Source organism: Anopheles merus, chromosome 3R (genome assembly GCF_017562075.2).
Source record: "Anopheles merus strain MAF chromosome 3R, AmerM5.1, whole genome shotgun sequence".
Taxonomy (NCBI): Eukaryota; Metazoa; Arthropoda; class Insecta; order Diptera; family Culicidae; genus Anopheles; species Anopheles merus.
This window is the reverse complement of record NC_054084.1, coordinates 22430579-22449890: the sequence shown is the minus strand read 5'-3', so window position 1 is coordinate 22449890 and position 19312 is coordinate 22430579. Positions and strand designations below refer to the sequence as shown.

The 19312-nt window shown below is 45.8% G+C and overlaps 1 protein-coding gene across 2 annotated transcripts in view; it reads right to left on the bottom strand.

Annotated features, from left to right (window-relative positions):
* LOC121597705 (probable nuclear hormone receptor HR3) overlaps window positions 1-14829 on the bottom strand; it is a 118270-nt gene extending 103441 nt beyond the window's left edge. Inside the window, exons 1-2 of one of the 2 annotated variants that reach the window (XM_041923707.1) lie at window positions 14603-14829; window positions 13675-14482 (exon numbers count right to left, since the gene is read on the bottom strand). In XM_041923707.1, the coding sequence (XP_041779641.1) occupies window positions 13675-13693 (19 nt within the window). In that variant the 5' untranslated portion in view covers window positions 13694-14482; window positions 14603-14829. Of the gene's footprint in view, window positions 1-5618; window positions 9550-13674; window positions 14483-14602 lie in introns of those variants that run through there. The other variant, XM_041923708.1, reaches the window with a different exon arrangement.
* Window positions 14830-19312: the final 4483 nt, after the last annotated feature.

Sequence of the window (19312 nt, the reverse complement as noted above, 5' to 3'; positions counted from 1 at the left end):
TAGTTGCGGTAGGCGGTGTATAAGAAATCTTATTTCAAGTTGCTTTTTATGCATGTTACTGGTACCATTAATGATTTTGCTGTATTTGTTGTGAACTTATAATATTCTCATGAATTAAAAACATATAGCATTTTAAACGTGATATATATAACATAACAATCTCTGAAGAAGTAGTTTTTTTACTATTGTCATAGGTAAATGTAAAAAGCGGTAAAGTGTTACGGGGCACAACAAATCGATACTTGTATAATGCCAAATTGTTTCCACCCCATAGAAACGGGGGATGAAAAATAACCTGCCACCATGTCGAGAATGGTAATAAACAGATGAGCGTTGATGCACGTCCGAATGCAAACAACACCAGCCAACCAGAAGAAACATCAACAGCAACAATGGTAGTGAAGCAAAGCTTCAACAGACACAACACGCTGAACCCGCGCTGTACGAGAAGTTAAAATTCTTAACGACCAACATCAACCTTAAGCCAAGTGCGATCATGTAAGAACGAAGGCTCATGGGGAGGGGTAGGGAAGGTGAAACAGAATTAAAGAAAAGTGCGTAGGGGGTCCACGATGAGAGGTGGGGGGAAGGTGCACCGGTGGAAAAGAAAAAGAGATTTCGAACGGTACTGAGAAGCGAACGGCGCAACAACGCGTCGGCCCGGACGAAGGAGAAAATCAAGCTAACAGTATTATTTGTATCTGGAAAGATCCGTTATTCCGGCTGCCCCACCACCAGGACCGGGGCGGAGCGGGCAGGATGGAAACAGGGGCGAGCCATGGGGAGTAGTTTGGGGCTGTTGTTTTGCTTCGATCATTTCTTCGCTTCATTCTTTGCGCGGCCGTTCGTTCATGTTCGCTCGCTCGGTGCTTTCCTCCCGTTTTTGGGCTTCCTTCGGCAGTGACGCCAATGTTGTTGTCGCTGTTTGTCGTCGTCGTCGGCGTCATCGGTGTCGGTTGGCCATGTTTCCCGTTTTATGTTTCACACACCGGCCTTGTGTGCGTGTGTGTCTCACCGTGCGATTGTCGTGCCCGAGCTTTTTAATCTATCTCAGACCAAAGCGCTTTTTCTGTGCTTTTTATTCTTCTCTTTCATCGTTCGCTTTTTTATTTTCTCATCTCTCTCTCTCTCCCTCACCGTCTGCTTAACTGCAGTGAATGCATTTTCAAATGCACATCTGATGTTTTTTTTTCTTCTGCGCTTCGTTCTTCTTTCTAATCTAGCAGAGAGCATGCTGATTCTATGCATTGGAAGAAAAAAGCTCGGTGTAAAGGCATGCCCAACAGAAAAAAAAACCTACATCCAATCATGTGCTCGACGTTTGTTTGCCGCACTTTGCATTTTCTTCCAATTTCACCGCACAGCACCCTCCCTGCTACGATTTAATGCTCGGTTCAACTGTGATTAAAATATGTAGTAGGCATGCAGCATCCCACTATCGTGCCCCAACCGACGCTCCGTTAAGTAGGAAAAAAATATACAAGCTGGCAAAAAAGCATATGAATTCCTTTCCTTATCGAGCCTCTCCATTTCCATCATCCCATTGCAGCACCGATTAGCTGTTGCAGTTGTTGCTTCAAGAACATTCCTGCACTCGGTGCATGCAGTGTGTGTGTGGGGAGAGGGATGAGGGGGTTGTGGCAAGAAAATCGATTCCCGATGGTAAATACACGCACACACACACGGGCATGGAATGGGGAGAGGGCTGCAGGCTTTGACAAAGTGGATTGGGAAAAACTCCCGTTCGCTTCGTTTGTTTGTCGGTTGGATGAACATCTCCCCGTTGCGGATGGGACACGCGATGCAGGGGGCGAAGCATCAATTGCGAAGTGCATCGATCGGTGGATGGATCGAAGGGGGAGCTTTTACAGGGTGCTAAGAAGCGGTGGGTTGTCATAGGCAACGGAAGGTCATTTAAAAGCTATTTGCAGCTTCTGCACACATTGCCATCGGTGCTTTCCTTTTATTGGGTTAATGACTATGTTTTCGGTGGGAAATTAGCGTGCATGTCATGTATGTTTATGGTGAAAGATATGTTTCATGCAAGTCTTGCGCTATTGCGATTAAGATATGGTTTATGTTATGGGAAAATGAATCAACATCAAATGATTTTCTCATTTGAACAGGTTTTTTTCATCCTAAAACCTCTGAATCATACACAGATTTCAAGACGCATTGTAAACACAAAGTTCAAACTGGATCATTCGATTAGCTCACTTTAGCTGCACACCTATGTGCACAACTATGTAGCGGTCTCCAATCAAAAGTCCGCTCTCCACAATGCTAGAGGATGTTTGCAAGGGTGATTAGAGTGGAGGTCCGTTTTGTACCGTTAACCGGAGCAGGAATGTCTTTTGCATCGGCCATACCTAACCACTTGCCCCAGTATGGTAATCGAAGGGAACGGGCATCACCGACCACATATTTTCCAATGCAACGTAGTTGCTGCCGGGGTGGTGGTGCTGCTGCTGATATGTTCTAACCCGGACACATCCTTATCCAACGTCCCATTAGCAGTGCGCACCGTCACCGCCAAGAACCGCAATACAAATAATACAGTTAAGAATTCCGGTCCTTTAGGTGCACAAACCCCGGAAAGCATCCCTTCTTCCCGTTCCTGACCAGGGTTTTCCGGTTTTTGTTTTTGCTTCCCCCCGCACGCGCTCGTTCCCGGCTTTGCCTTAGGGAGAAAGAAAAAACAAACGAGAGATAAAGAGAGAGAGAGAGAGCGGGAAAGAAGCGAGAATCAGGTTCCGCTTGTACGGTTACGCCTTGCGGAACTTGGCACGGTGCAGTGTTGCAGTGTTGCAAGATGCAATCTTGCAGGATGCTGGCAGCGATACAGCCGTTACATCCTGCTCTGCAGCTTAGCTCTCTAGAGATTGTTTTTGTGCAAGAGACAGTCGCAGCGAGGCAAGTGAGTGGGTAAAAAAATTGACAGATGCTGAGCGGGAAGATGATTTTTTTAAAGCGAACTACGAAGAGTAATAAGTTTACAATTAATAAAACTCTATCGGATGAGCGCACGTGGCCTAGGGAGCATGACACTGAGATAGACTTTTTTATTTTTTAATAGTTGGCAGACAGTTGTTGCGAATGAATAGACTGATGAACGAACTACAAATCAGGAATATATATATGCATAAACTAAGTGTTGGTTAAGATACTAAAGTTTTGCGTTTTGTAAAATCTTGAGTTTTAAAAAAATTAGAAAAATTTATCCATTAGACGATTGAAATTGAAAAACAAACAGTCGATCAGAGATCTACATAGAAAATTAGACTGTTTTGTCATTGTAGCATTAGTCCTAAAGAACGAAATTAGATTTAATTTACGATTTGTTTGCCGAGAACACGAGAAGCCTGTTTTTGTGTGCTGTAGCAAAGAGATTTAATGTTTATATGCAGTGTGCGCATATATGTGCTATGATTCTACCAAGTCTTTGCAAGTTGTTGAGCATGAAACCTGTTATCGTTAGTTATACCATATAATGAACTTTTCACTTACAAAAGAGCTAATGTTTAATGCACACTGCACTCTTTTTTAAGGTTCTTAGTGGCACCATTTCACTAAAAATAGTGTAATCATGCAAGAACCCGACAAAGCCGTTTCCATCTTAAAGAGCAAATCAAACAGGTTCGAAAAATCAGTACGCCAAACGTCATTACCATTAGCCGTTGTAGCCGTTCTTGAGCAGTTGAAACGTGCATCTCTACGCAGCCCGGGTTGTAAATTATGCATCAGTTGTACTATTTATTTTCTACGATCTCTAATGAAGTGCTGACCACCGGGGCTACTCCACCCAACCCAACCCAACCTGCCGTGGAGGACGTGTGAGACATGTTAAATCCGTACGATCCCTTTCTCGAACGAGCAGATGGGCCCACAAAAAAAAAATCGGCCGGACCTATCAGGAAGGCACATCACGTGCGTGCCGTAACATTTCAAGCCGTACTGCCCGTAGAGATCCTACGTTCTTCTTTACACCGCTCCTCATAAAGGCTGCATACGAATAGCCACCAAGCTCATAGATGACCGCGTGCCTGGACGATATATGGATAGGCCTGGAAGGGGAGGGGGGTGTGTGGGAGGGGTTGGCTACATTCGGGACCCGCCTTTCGCAGAGTGTCGATTTGATGGCGAGTGATGGCTTTTCGGTGCGACATAAATTCTCATCCCAGTCACTATCAACGTCAAAGATCAATCCGATTTGTGCCGTCAGTCAGTGCTGTGGCGTTGGTTCGGCTGAGTGTCGTCGCATGGCACAAAATGAATGTGTTTTCGAAGCCCCTGTTTAGCCGCAGCTCAAGATATAAGCTTTTGCAACAGTATTTAAACAAGCACGCGAGTGCAAGGATCGATGGGATGAAGAATAATGTGAGTGAATGGTAAAGAAATGACGTTATTTACAGCGCAATTTAACATGGAACAAAGTCACATACCCACACACACACACACACACACACACACACACACACACACACACACACACACACACACACACACACACACACACACACACACATACGCGCACGTTCAAGAGACGGCAGTAGTTTTCGGCAGTATCTCCTTTCTCTTCTGAGTCTGAGCTGAAGCTGCGAAAAGTAAGGATGGAACCATATTCTGTTTGTGTGGTTTAAAGTGAAAGACTTACAACGAAACGATCGGTCGGTTGTAGGACATAAGTGGTGACCAGTTTTTTATTGCAATAACTACAACTCGCGCGTAGCGGGATAAGATTATGTTCACTTTGTTTTATAGCTCACAGCATTTCGATGAAAGTCGCACTTTTGGTTTTTTGGGTCGTATTTTCAACCGATGATGTACTTGGTGTTGCGTCCCTGGCTCAAAGTTGCACACGTTGAAAGCCAAAAATATCATTTTATGGTGAGAAAAACGGCTTGTTTCAGCAGTGTTTGTTTGTTTTTAAATTATAGAGTATTGTAAAGATATGATGTTGAAAGGGAAATGAAATGACTTACAGTTCATAATCAAATATCGACAGAAAGTAAAGATGGTTTTGACATCTGTACTTCCGATAAATTGCAACAATCTCTTCAAAAGTAAGGATTAATTGACAGTGAGTTACTTCTTATCTTATCTGAGCATGGAGACACCTTGTGTCACATGTTTACTGTCGTTGTGACGTGCTGTTATCTTGTGCTGATGTTTTGGACATTCTTTTACATCCGCTTTTAAATTTTCGACCAATAGTATCATTGAAAAACTATATATTTGTATTGAAGTGTTTGACGTTAGCTTGAGTAGCTGGTCCTGCAGGACACTGTGTATTCTGAACATCTTCCGAGTATTCTTTCGCAATTATGCAAAACTTACGGCAATTTTTGAAGCCTCTAGTAGTTTGTTGAATAACATCTTCAACCTTGGCGTAGTATAAATTGGCTAGACGCACAAAATGGGATGAAATTTCTTGGCTTGATCATTTCAGACATACCTTCAAAATGTATTCTAGGATTCCTTCAACAAGATTATTCAATACCTTAAACACCATTTAAAATTCAACAAAACAACACGCAAAAAATATCAACTTCAAACTTAATTCAAAACCACCTTTCACTCCAACACAATTCATATTTATCCATTTCGCCCGCCCTTACCTGTCATGACGCTGGAGGATGTAATATCTCTTGCGCTGCGTGCTCCCACCGCTCCTGCCGGTGCCTGCTGCTGCTGCTGGTGGTGTTGTGTGCGCACTGCCAGCTGCGGACAGGGCACTTCCGCCTCGGTCAGGATCAGTACGGGCGTGCTCGGATCCAGCACTATCGATGACGGCACGGTACGCACGGCCGGGCCGCCCTCCGGCACGGCCTGCAACGATGACGTGCCGGCGCCACCGTCCACCGTCGTCACGGCGCGCAACGTCGTGAGCAGTATCGCCGACGATGACGTTGACAGGTCGCCGCCACCCGAAGACGCCACTTTGCCTGCCGGTTGTTTTGGGGTGGGCGGTGTCCTAATTGCTGTGTTTCGTCTGATTTCTGCGGTGAGCGCTTGCCCACCCAGGACCACTCAGGGGGGGGGATATTTGTCGGGTTGTTAGCTGGGTGTGTGTGCGCAGTAGATTTTGTTTTAATATGACGAGTAATGTATAACGTATCACGCTTGTCGCACACTGTTTAGCACCATTCGAATTATTTGCCTATTCATATTTTTACTAAATATTCTAGTCGTTCTACTCTCCTGTCACTTAATATTCTTTCCTACCGGTAAGCTAGATCTAGTTACACGACTAACGAATCTAACGCAAGGTAACACATGGTAACTCTTTTATCCGGCTACTTATCGTGTATGTTTCTGGTAACTATCGGTCCTATTATCTGCTAGATATACTTACAAAGTACAATCAAAGGGTAACATCAAGTAAATGCTTACAAACGAGGGATAGCAAATATTTGTACTAGAGAAAAATTGTTCTATCTATCTTACCCTCTAAACGAAGAGTCGTTTGCTTACATGCCTAGTTCCTTTCCGGAGCGTTACTAGCACGCCTAGAAGTATAACTTTACCAATGCTCCTGCCTTTTGCTTAATTTTTACTATTCAATAATACCCTTTACGCTTCACCTACACTGAACACAATCTGTTTTCTAATGTGACTGTCGATTGCCTTTCTCAACGCGAAGCGCTTGCAAAGGAGATATATTTTACAGTACAGAAAAAAATAACACCTTGACAAGGGTTCATCTGCGAAAAAAGTAAACGCAGGTAACAGAACGAAAAATCGGGAGAATCCTTTTCCTCTTTCACCGCAGCTCTGGGGGATTGGGATGGAAATGTTGGGCCTAACGCTATCGATCGTTGTTGGAGCACCTTTTTTTAAAGCTATTCTTGCCCATACACGCAGGACAGGGACAGAATCTTCTTTCCTTTGCTGTGTATAGCAAACTAGCAAACCCTGTGACGGTTCTGGGTTGAAAATTTCCCTATTCACGACGCCCGGAAACGCACACACACACTACGGTTTGGTAACTTTTCGATTGCAAACTCACAACGGATTCGCCATTTCTCACTAGCACCGCTCAGTTGTTGTGTTATCACAAAAAAACCGAACTATGGCTTTGCATTTTTCACTTCACTTTTCCACCTTTCAGTAAGCGCTGCACCCGCAACGCTGTTTCATTTTCAATCCTTTGCTGTAAGCTTTCCAATACGCGCCGGGAAGAGTTTTCCTTCACAGTGGACAGCCTGCACCTGGCTGCAGATGCACTTGCAGCACTTGCAGGAGAGCGAGAGTTCTGCAAGACGCACACACACACACAGCCTGTCCACGGCCTCGGAGAGCTTCACACTGTGTGTGCTCCGAGGGGTTTGTGGCGTTTTTTTGTTCCTTCGATCGGTTACTTGGCGCTCTGCTGCACTCGAGATTGTGCCCCGTATTTCCACGGAAAACCGTGTTCCTGCTGTCGCTTTCGCCAAGGGTCCTTTAACAATGCCTAGGATGAGTTTTTCCTCCTTCTGTAAGCCTTCTGGGCCCCGCAGTGTGCGAGCGGTGAATTGAAAGATTTAATTTTCCACACTCACTTTCCCACCAACAGGCGGCGACGACAGTGGCGGCTTCAAGTGCAGGTGGTATGCGGCATTTTCACCACTTTTCCCTCGCGCTGGCCACAGCAGGGACAGGAAAAACTGTGAAACGGCGTTTGTGCGTGTCTGTGTACTGGTCCTGCGCGGTGTGGTGTGCGTGTGATGCGCCGCGAGGACGCGTGGGCTCGTCCGGCTCGTGTATGACGGAGTTGTGCTTCGCTTTTCCTTGCCCTTCCTTTCCGTCCACCGCTCAAACCGGCACCAGCGCTGCACTGGGGGCAGGAAAAATCGATCCCAACACAAACACAGCTGTTTGGATCGTCGTCGTCGTCGTCGTCATTGTCGGCCGCGTGTGCGTACTGCTACTGCTCCCTTCGGCTCCCCCGTCTTTTTCAGGCGACAACAATACACACACACACATACACTTTTTAGTCTCCGTCACCGTTTTTACCGGGAGCACGGGCTGTCTTGAAGTGAATTATGTTTCTTTTTTAAACTTTTTCCATCTAATTTATTTCTTTATTTTATTGCATTTTTCCGTTTCAAGTTTTTTTCCTCTCGACAAACGACCGACGAAGCCGGAAACGAGCACTATTTACTTCCGGCAGCACAAATCCTCCCGCTAGCACACCCACACCGTGAGTCCGTCACGTCACCGATCGATTTTATCCTTTTGTTTTTGCTCTCTAGAGGGAGTTTTCCACCCCCATTCCCTTGCTCCAGTACACCAATACGCGTGCAACGGTGACGGCACAGCATGTACGTACAGGCGCGGTGGCTTTTCCAAGATGGCGAGCTACGCTGAATGAGCGAAGAAGAGAGGACAACTGAGAGACAGGGAGAGCTTGCGCACGTGTACGCAAGAGAGTGCGTGTGAGAGAGAGAGCGTTTGTATGAAGGAATGGGTTGTGTTGTTTATCGCTTTGTTTTTATCAGCGCCCACTCCAGCGTTTCGTAGCGAATGCAACGGTACAGACACACACACACACACACAGATGCACACACGAATTATGCTGCGAGCGACTGCAAACTGCTGGAATTTATCCACGGCACAAACCAACTGCTCAACTGCGTGCTCGAATCGGGCAGTTTCTTCGCACACGCACACGCTCGATTGCTTTCCTTAACTGCGCCAAGGGAAAACCCTTTTTACGGGGAGCACTATTTCACGCAACCGGAACAGTGGCACAAACACATTAGTGATATTCTTTTTTGTAGTAACATTAACACACACACACATAAATTGAGTTCACAATAACACCGAACCACATGAAAAACTATTCATCCATCCAAATATGAAGCAGAGATTGCCGACGCAAAAACATGGGCTACTGGGCGGCTGCACCTTTCGGCTGCACTACAAACTAACGCTGCCAGTGGGAAGTTGGTCCACCCACTGCTGCACAATAAATCACAAAACTGACCGAAAAATTCAGACTTTTCAAAGTTAGCACGAGTTTGAACGGGCGCGTCCCCCGTTCAGCATCCTCGCCGTATAGCTCGATACGTTAATTGCTGTTTTGCGCTTCGCTAGTGGTGTGTGATACCGCGGGGAGGGGGGATGTATTGCTTTGTCGAATGAAAATTATGGATTGCTGTGTACCGAAACTGCGCCGTTTGCACCCTCACTGCGATACTGTCGCTGCACATTCGGTGCAGCAGTGCTGGTAGGAGGCTGGCTTTGGATGCGTTTTCGCATGCTCCCGGTCCGGAGATGAGAGAGTGCGCTCCATTAGCACGTACTCACGAGACACCGGACGGCATCCGGCCGCATGCTCAAACTCGTGATGCCATTTTCCTTCCGGGTGGTGCGTTTTTTTTTTCTTTTCTTCTTGCGAGTGGGACTTGCTTTGTCAGGATGCTTTATTCCGTTGATATTAAAACCGAGCAACGAGTGATGCAATTTTTAGCTTCGAAATCAGTGTTTAAGACTTTTCCTGTACAGTCCTCTCGGTATGCAGCTGCGAATGTGTCGAGCGGTATTGTTTGTATACTTTTTCACACTGCTCTTTGCGTTTCTCTTAATGTCAAAGAGAGTCGAGCAGGTTGGCGACGAAGGGCAATGGATGAGGGCGAAGGAGTGCGAGAGTAATTGTTAAGCCAATGTTTGTGTACAAACATCAATGTCAGGGCTGTTCCGTGCTGGTAATTTGTGTTTTTTTGAATGGAAATTATTGATTTAAATCAAAATGTCCCATCGCATAGGAATTTACCAAAATGTAATTTTCAGTATTTTTTTCTTGTTTTGAAAAAATTGGCTTGTTTTTCCTGATTATTTAAACCGCCATACTATTTTCCCTCTCTACTAGGTATTTCAGTCAAACCATGCATGCAGTGTAAAACGCAACCCTGTCCTTTGCTTAAAACGTCAAAGAAGTCCTTTGGCGTGAATGGAATACAGCGCATGCGTTTAAAATAACTTGTTTTTTAGTCTATTTGGATGTCAAATTCAAACGATTCAAAAAGTGGTCGTTAAAAGCTTTAATAAAATCGTAAAAACGTTTTTTGGTAAAATCGTCCTACAATGTTCAATAAAAGGCAGTAATTTAAACTTAAATTAAACGTAGCATTAGTAAGCCATTTTTGTAAGTAAGGAAGGAAATATTGTATAGTTTGGTACAATAAGTAAGTTGCATTACCTAAAATAAGCTTAGAATGAAAAATTGTTTTGGTTTTGAAAGTTCTACATAAGAACTATAATAATTGTTACAATTGAATGTATTGATTGTCAAAAATGTTCAAAAGAAAATTGACAAGAATTAATTTCTCCTACACAAAGTTGTAAAAGAAAAACAAATAATCCCTCACAATGTCACTGCATTGTACGTTCAATAAACTATCGTCCATCATGCCACTAACGATGAGCAAACGTTGCACAGTTAGGTGAAAAGGCTTCCATTCAAAAGACACATGCGTCTCTAAAACACTTCAACACATTCTTCATACGTTCATTCATCAATTCATCGGTTCACTGAACCTGCTGTTAACATAGCTTGGAGTGTGTCACATCACCGAAGTACTATCGTTTCCCCTAAAAAGATGACAAATTACCTTCAGTGAAAAACCAACCCCCCCCTCCCTAAACAAAGCGAGATAGCAAAATAAAGAAATAGCAATGAATTGTCAAGAAATTCATTTCGGTAGACGCTTCAAATCGTCCACAGATGGAGAAGGATGGGCCGGAAAATGGTTCGACAACTCCCTCCCGAAATTGCCAATAATGGAGCTTCATCCAGGGTTGATTCAGCGTTCTTAGCGCACCTTTAGAGCGAGCGAGAGGGAGCGAAAGTTACAAAAAATCATGCAACCAAAAGAACGCGGCCCGCACACACTCGCGTGGCCCCATGATGTCAGCGAGGCAAAAACCGCAGCCTAACCAGCACGGCCGAACCTAGGGCTAGCGAAAAGTTCATTGGCTTTTTGCTCCAGAACCGCACCGGCGGGGCCAATGATCGGAGACGCGGCTTCGCACGCACCGTACGCACCGTTTTGGAGTGGTGATTTCTGGTACCTGCGAAACGGGCGAGAGGCGGATGGGGGTGGCCCCGGTGCGAAAACTACAGCCACCGTGCCGTGCTCCCCCCTGCCCGGTGTGCGTGTGGTGCGCTTCTAGCCGCTGTATCGCTAGTGTTGCCAGCCGAATGAGCCGAAGCATCAAACGAGCGTCGGTTGGGAGCGACGGGCAACATTAGAACTACAAAATGCGAAACCGGTGTGGTCGCGACGCGAGAATCCGACGCGGGAAGCGGTCTATTCGCGAGCGCGGAAAAAAAGTGCGTAGATGGATTGCTAATGGACGAAGAAGCGAACGCACAAAAGAGAATATCGAATCGCTCGCGAGTACAGGAGCTATGAGCGAGAAGAGCGAAGCAGAGATACCTCCGAAAAACGCGTTACGCACAATGTTGCCAGTTCCCGAAAGTGCGTGCGCCTTGATCAGGGCGCGAAGGTGCGTACGATCGATTGAACTAAGAGAGGGAACAAGAGAGGCGATAGGTAATAGGCGTAGACAAAGGAGCGCAAAAGCTACGCACCGATGATGCCTCCAGCGTGGATCTGTTCGCCTGGTTCGCGCCCATGCCCGAAAAAGTGCGTGAGGGCTCATGATAATGAAGATGAGCCGCTCTTGATCTACTCATTTTTGGCGTTTCACGTTTGGACGGGACCGGGCCGTTTGGTGATCGCGGAAGAGAGCTACGCACTTTTGCAACGTTCCCTCTCGCGGCGCGTTTTGAGCGTTGAAAAAATATTCGCGAACAAAGATCGATGCCCTTTGCTGACCGGTGTTCGGTTACGGAAGATACTAGCCAGGCCAGGTTGATATCAATAGCACTGGAGATATTTCTCTCTCTTTCTCTCTCTCTCTCTCTATCTATCTCTCTCTCTCTCTCTCTCTCTCTCTCTCTCTCTCTCTCTCTCTTCTGTTTGGCGCGTTTGATCATGGCGGACCTAAGGTGATGAAAGGGATCATTTTTCACGATCTGATGGATTTCGATTGCTATCGAGGAGTATTATCTTAACGATTTTGACTAGAACTACGAGCTCGAGAATATTCTGGGAGAAATTTGAGACACTTTCAAAAGAGGTACAGATGAGTTTAGTTCGTTTTTAATCGTATTTTGAGTATAAAAAATCGTTTAGTCTTTTCCAACATTCCGGAATGAGTTTTAGCATTTAAAAATGTTTATTAAGATAAAAAAGGGTAGCCGCCATTAAAACAATGTTACTGGAAACATCAGTTTATAAAAAGAAGATACTAGTTGACGCTGGTGCTCTCTATCCATAAAATGTTGATGAAGAAAATTAAAAAAATATGGCTCACATTAAAATAGATTGCTCAAGGACGATATTTTTTTTTTATACATACTTTCAAAGCACAAATAATTTTAATACTATAATTTAAGAAAACTTGCATTAAAGCATAATAACCATAACTTTTTTTAGGGTTTGGAATAAAATTTGAGTTGAAATACTCTTAAAATGAATTTGTCGATGTAAAAGAATCATTCTAAAATTGTCTGTTTTTTTTATTTATTTTTATTCTCTTCCAATAGAATATGAAACATTGCAAAGCCTCACATCAATTAAGCAGCATCAACTTTTGCTTGAAACCCCAAACCCACCAAAGCATGAGAAGAAAACGCGACAATTAGAACGCTACACCTTTCCGTTTTGGAACGGACAAAAGAGAGCAGTTACACAAATATAACGGAATGGCTTTGGGCTTAATACATTTCCCCGAACGGTCCGTTATGACGCATTTCACTTTCTTTGTCGGGAAAGTGGAAACTTGGTAGGAAAGTGAACTGTCTTCGTAAGTGAATCGAAATATTATTTAGTTTAATCGATTATCCTGTGCGGAAGTGGGTACAGTTGCATAAGAATTGCAGATTTTGTTTATGTTATCAATTCTAATTGTTTCTGTAACTAGTGTTCCTCTTGGCCGGTCTGGTGGTACAGTCGTCAACTCGTACTACTTAAAAACACGCCCGTCATGGGTTCAAGCCCCGAATAGACCCCCGTACGTAGGACTGACTATCCTGCTATGGTAACAATAAGTCACTGAAAGCCAAGCTCACTTCACTAGTGGGTTCAAGCAGGCCTTGACCGACAGCGGTTGTTGTGCCAAACAAGAAGAAGAAGTGTTCCTCTTAATCGTTAACATTATTTGAAAGAAAGCTATCGTTATCAACTTTTCAAATTATAAAAATTTATTTTCTCAAATTTTACAGTGAAGGCTTTCTTTTAAATAATAACAACAGGTTATCGAACAGTGCATATTTTATATTATGAATAAGTTAACTATAAAGGCAGTTAATAATTAAGTTACTTGTTCTTGTGAAGATTTACAATCCAACACACCAAAAACATGAGGAGATGCTAGCTAATTAAGACAGTTTTCCTTTAAAATACACTTTCTCATTAACACCTCCACGTTGTCTTGTTGTATATTTTGCTGTAATATTTAATAAATATCACATTAAAAATGAAAAATCATTTTCAATGTCACAATATGCCGTATGACACAATGTCAATTTTCACAGTAATTAAAACCCCTAGAAGTGTTTGTTAATTTTGACGAACTATTGAAAGACAAGGATCAATAAAAAAAGCCAAACGCTTCACTCACCTCTGATAGTGCTGGGCATTTTAGTGTATCCTGAATGTTCCTGTGCGTTAAAGACTCTGGCTCCAAAACCGATGCTGCAAAACAACCGTTGACTTCAAACGGTTTCACTGACTCCTTCAGATGCGCAAACAGTAACCACTCCGTTTTTCTTCACTTTCTCAAACACGCACAATCATTAGAACCGCACAAGCGTGTACTACTATTATAAATTTCCCGTTGCTCAAATTCATCAATTTCTTTCACTATGGAGCGGAGCTTTGTTTTCGTTTTCCCTCGCTTACGCACTTTTTCGCACCAGGATCGATTTAGAAATTTACCGCGCCTCCGAAGAAGCGTACATTTCCTTTTGTCGACGCTGCAAAACCGACACAGTGGCTGCTAGAATGCTGGCTGGCTGCTAGTGCTGGTTGTAATTACACTTTTTGTAACGGATTTTTATGACCACCCGCATCATTTTCATCTCCTTCGCATGCGTACGAGGAGGGAAATGTGTTTGCTATCACACACCACATTAATGCGCACAGGTTAGGATCGTTTGAAGCACTCCGTTGTATACGTGTTACTTTGCATTAATCATATATTATTTTTATCTCACTTATTCATTCAGAACACAAACAAAAATACAAGCACACGCAACGCCTTTCACAGCTTTTCAATTCTTACAACATCGTGGCATTCGTCTTGCTGATCGCCAAATGGCAAGGTCAGTTGAGGGTCGTCAAAATTGCAACTGAATAATTAATAGTAATTGTGAGTAATTCAATAAAGCTACACTTCAACATATGAAATCAAACTATCAGCACTGGAACTGGAAATGGTTTAAAATCACTTTAAATAAGGAATATTATTCAAATTTTTACAACTAAATGGTTTCGAATTTCATCCAAAAACTAGATCGTCACACACAAACACACACAAGTACACCCACAAAATCCACGAAATCGTCACGGGAGCGCACACGATCAAAACAAAGGCTCGCGATCGAGCGTCCTGATGCTCGGAAGATCGATCGATTGTCGTCCCCCGCGCAGAACCAACGCCGAAATCCGTGGTTGGCCTCGCTGGTATTACGCGGTCCACCAAATACACCAGCAGAGACAGCAACGCCAGCCCAGGTAGGTATGTGACCTCGACAATGAGCGCTCCGATGATTACTGAAAAGGTGGCACCAAAACGCGGAAAAGAGAGTCCACCGCACGGGCAGGCCAGGCCAGGCCCGGCGCGGGATGATGAGAAGGTTCTGATCGGGCGGGATAAAGCAAGAAGGAGGAACGAACAAAAAAAAAAAAACCAGGCACGAAAAGGTGACCAACCGGTTGGGGGTGAAATGTTCTTCGCAACGACCGCAAAGCGGGAGAACGGCCCCGAACGACAACAAACGGTCAACCGAGGAGGAGAAGAAGAAGAAGAAGAAGAGGGCAGCGAAATATAAAAACAACTCTGCGAAGGGGAACTCGTCACACACACACACACACCGTCCGATGGGTGGATGTACATAAAAAGCGCGAGGTTCATTGCTTTGGGGTCTTTCCTTTACGGGTTCCACGGCTGCTTTCAAGCGGGGCGCGGGCGACTGCTCGCACACCCAAGGTAGGGGAGAAAGAAATCCCTTTCGTGGCTTTGCAAGAGGCAAAAAGGGGGGGGGGGAGGAAAAACACACAAGAATCCTGAATCGAAGTGTCTCCCGTCCGGCGGAAAGCTCGCGCAGGAGCTCACAGCAAAACACCGAGTGACCAGCGAGCAGCGATCTTCGGAAGCTCTCTTGCATCATCATCATCCCCTTTAGCGTCTTCGAGGCGTGAGTTACCCACCCTCTTGATTTTTTGTTATCCGGCGTGGAATAGTGGGGAAGTATGCGGGAGGAGGGAAGGATCGGAAAAGGCCGTAGCAAAATAAAAATACGCACACAAAGGCACGGCGAACGAGCGGCCGGTGACTCCGGCCGTGTGCGTGACGTCCCGGGCGAGCTTGAACCCGAGCCGCAGAGTTCATTCCTCCAGATTCGGGCCGCGAGTGGGTCGCTGGCCGGTTTTTTTAATGTGGGGTTGGGTTTGGGAGGGTAAACAACGGGGCGGTAGGTTGCAAAGCGTGTGTGATGGTCGTTGGCCGGTGGATGAAGTGTTCTTGCTTGTTCTTGGGACGCGCAAAGGAAGTGGATGGGGTATGAAAAAAGACTCCGTCGAAGAAACCGGTCGTAAACTTGGTTCTGTTCTTGCAAGAGAGAGGGAGAGAGAAGAGAGGGAATGAATAATAGCATTGAGAGGAAGCGAGAAAGAAATCAGAATTTTTTAACCGAGCTGCGGTTAATTGCGAACAGAGCCGAAAGAACGTACGAGAAGTTAAAAGCGCTTTGCGCTTGCAGAATGTTTTGTCTGCGAAGCCGGAGCCGCCGGGCGACCAGCAGAAGGGAAAATGTGAGGGGGAAAACATGGAAAGCAAAGGCAGTGCAAAACGTTGAGTACGGGGAATACGGCAACGAGAGAAAAAGCGCAAAGAGAAAACATTAAATTCACACACTTCTGCTTATCCCGCGCAGGCTGCGGACGACACGAGCGAATTGGAATGAGGAAATGATTTTGTTGCTGAAGGTTGTTTAGCGCGACGAGTGCTCGGGTGTGTCTGTGTGCGTTTGAGAGAGTGTTAAAAGAGCTTAAAGCTTCCTTCCAATTGCTAGGGACCATTTGCACATTCCTTTCCGCTGGCTAATCGGTTGCCATCTCGTCATCGTGATTATCATCCTCAGCCCGCAAGATCCCCTGCAGGAGCGTTAGAGATGTCGCTGTAGTAACAACAGTCCGCTTCCACTGACACTGCATACAAATGCGAGTCTATTTTTGGCTGGCACGGAAAGCTCAGCATTTAATCGATTAGCAGCACACTTGCCACGAACCGCCAGAAAGGCAAATATTTATCACTGGCTTAACGGTTTCGGAGGTTGTTGTCACCAACGGGCACCATAACCGATTGAGATTGATCGACAGAAACAGCGAGGGAGAACGGAACAAAAAAGCGCTGTAGAATAAAAGAAGAAAAAACACACGACAAACCTGAGCTGATGGTCCCAACCATTGTGGCCGAAGAAAGGGAGCAAAGATGAAATGCAAGAGAAAAAAATAACAGAAACAACAGCAACAACAGCGGATGGCAACGACGGGTGAAGAAGCATCATCATCATCATCTGATCGGTGATGTTGAGGTAGAGAATGAAAGCGATCTTGGCTCGATCTCGCGCGAAAGGTTATTGAACTGTACGATACTCGCCACACTTGCTGCGTCCGTATGTGCCCGGTTTCCCGGGGCTGGGGAAGGAAAACATGCACCGCGGTGCATCGGGTGTTGCAAAGTAACTGTTATCCAAGTAGCAAACAGAAAGTAAACAGCCTGTTCCGACGGTGCATTCTTTCAGTTTTTCGTTTAAGCTTTTATTGAGGATGTTTTTTTTTTCGCTCAAAATCGATGTGATTGGATCCGCAGTAAATATGATGGGTTTATTGGCGCTTAATAAATTTGGGATTTTAAGCTGTAGCTGCACTTTCACAATGCCTTAAAAAGGAGAAAATGCAAAGTGAAACCCCTGCAGGATGGCTTAAGAGACCGATTAAAGACATTCACTTCGCCCTAAAAAGTCAAATTTCCTAACAAAATGACTTTAGCAAAAGTGTCTTTTAAAGTTTTATAAACATGTCCATGCACGTTTTACCCCAAAAAGCACCAGCAACTGGTCAAGAGCGTTTCCGAGGCTGTGTTATGCTCACGAAACGAAAAAAAAAAAACAGAATTCGCGCGTAAAGCTCCCGCAAGCGATGAGTTGAAATGAAAGCAAACAAATCTCGCGCGTACTTGCACACACACAAAGGCAGTGAAAAATGAAGCCAAAGATCATCGAACGATACTCGGTGGGCAGGAGCGAAGGAAACGAAGCGCGAAAGGAGAAAAGCGGCGTGGAAGCGATGGAAAAAAGTTCTACTGCCAGAACGAACCCACGGCAAGATGGAAGCGACTGAATGCTACGGGCGATGAAGATGGCAAGAACTTGAAAAACGAGTATCGAACAAAGCAGGAGCGAAGCGGGCGGCAGAAGGCAGCCGCAAGGGAAACGAAGATGCGAAAGGTGTACGTGACGATCGGGTTACACACGCTTGGGCTCGGTGCGCGGAGAGCGCCCGAAGAGCGCGATGAACGGGAATGGAGGAAAATAACTTGAATTTACCGCTATAACGTGATCCAGTCCCGTGCCGCTGTGTCGATCGACCCACCGGGTTCAACGAACGGCCGCGGCCCAACGCCACAAACCACTCACCAAGAACGCGCGCGCGCGCCTCGGTTGGGATTTGTTTACGTAAAGCTCGATCACCTCACCGGCGAACGGGGGCTACCGGACGGTTTAGCGTGCGAGAGCGATGAGCGATGAGCGGAACGGGCGTGGAACTCTCGCCGCCCGTAGATCTCACGCATCCCGCAAGCGGATGGATCATGGCTGACGATCACAACACGATCGGCGAGCGAGAGAGCGAGCGGGAGAAAGAGAGTGAGAAAGAGCAAGAATTTCGCAACGATGCCTTCATTCGCCAGCGCGATGGTGTAATGGCTACCGGTTAGGGGGCCACCCTCTCGACACTTGTCACAATGGCGCGCGCGCGCGCGTACCATCGGCATGCGGCTATCGGAATGTGAGTGCTGCTCCACCACACACGCACACACACCCCGCACGACGTTGCCGTCTGGTGGATGGAGCTTTATTCGGCGAACAGGTGAATTTTCCCTGCGAACGCGCGCACACCACTCAGGCCACGCTTTGTCCGGGCTGCGTCACTCACGTGGTTTCGGACCGTTGCAACCGTAGCCGGGAGGGTGGACGGAAAAGGGAGCATCGCTCTACATTTACGGACGCCAAAGCGTAAACGAAAGCGAGAGTGAAAAGTCGGAGAAAATTATAGTTTTTCTTCGGCTTCGGCTGGGGGTCGTGCACGGTGGACCCTGCAGCCGTTTCTTGCGGCGTATCCTTTGCTGCCGGGTGTCAGGACCGACAAACCGTGCCCGGTGCTCGGTCGGCTGTGTGCGGCTAATGGTGGTTTGCGTGCCGTGCTATGCTAATTGCAGGATGTTGTCCCCAATGTGGCCCTTCGGCGGTGTGTGGGTAAAACCCGTGAGTTCAGCCACGAAATGAAGAGATTTTCGGCTGACCAATCGAGTGGCTTTACGGCGTACCGGCTAGAAGATGGTTAGAAACCAACTGGCACGTTAATGTTGTGTCCTTTTTTGTGTTCTTCTTTTTCGCTCGTTTCTCTTCCTTTTGCGCCTTGCAGCACATTCCCATGCGGGGTTTGTGCATGTTCTGAGACCCGTGCACGTGCCTTATGAGCCAAAAAGGAAGCGGGTTTGAATGGGCCGCCGGGTGGAAGAATGTTTTTCGGCGAACGAGGGGTCAAAAAGCGAAAGTAAAGCGAACTGCCACCGGGTAAAGCGAGTGAAAAAAATGCGACAACAGTTGAATGAACGCAAAAGTAGGTCTTTGGCCGCAAAATCGGGGTGAAACGATTTTGGTGAACTTTCTGTTTCGGGGCAGTATTGATTACCGACCCTCCCTTCGTGGACCGGTCAGTTGGTGTAAGGATATCGCACTGAGATTGTGTCTGTG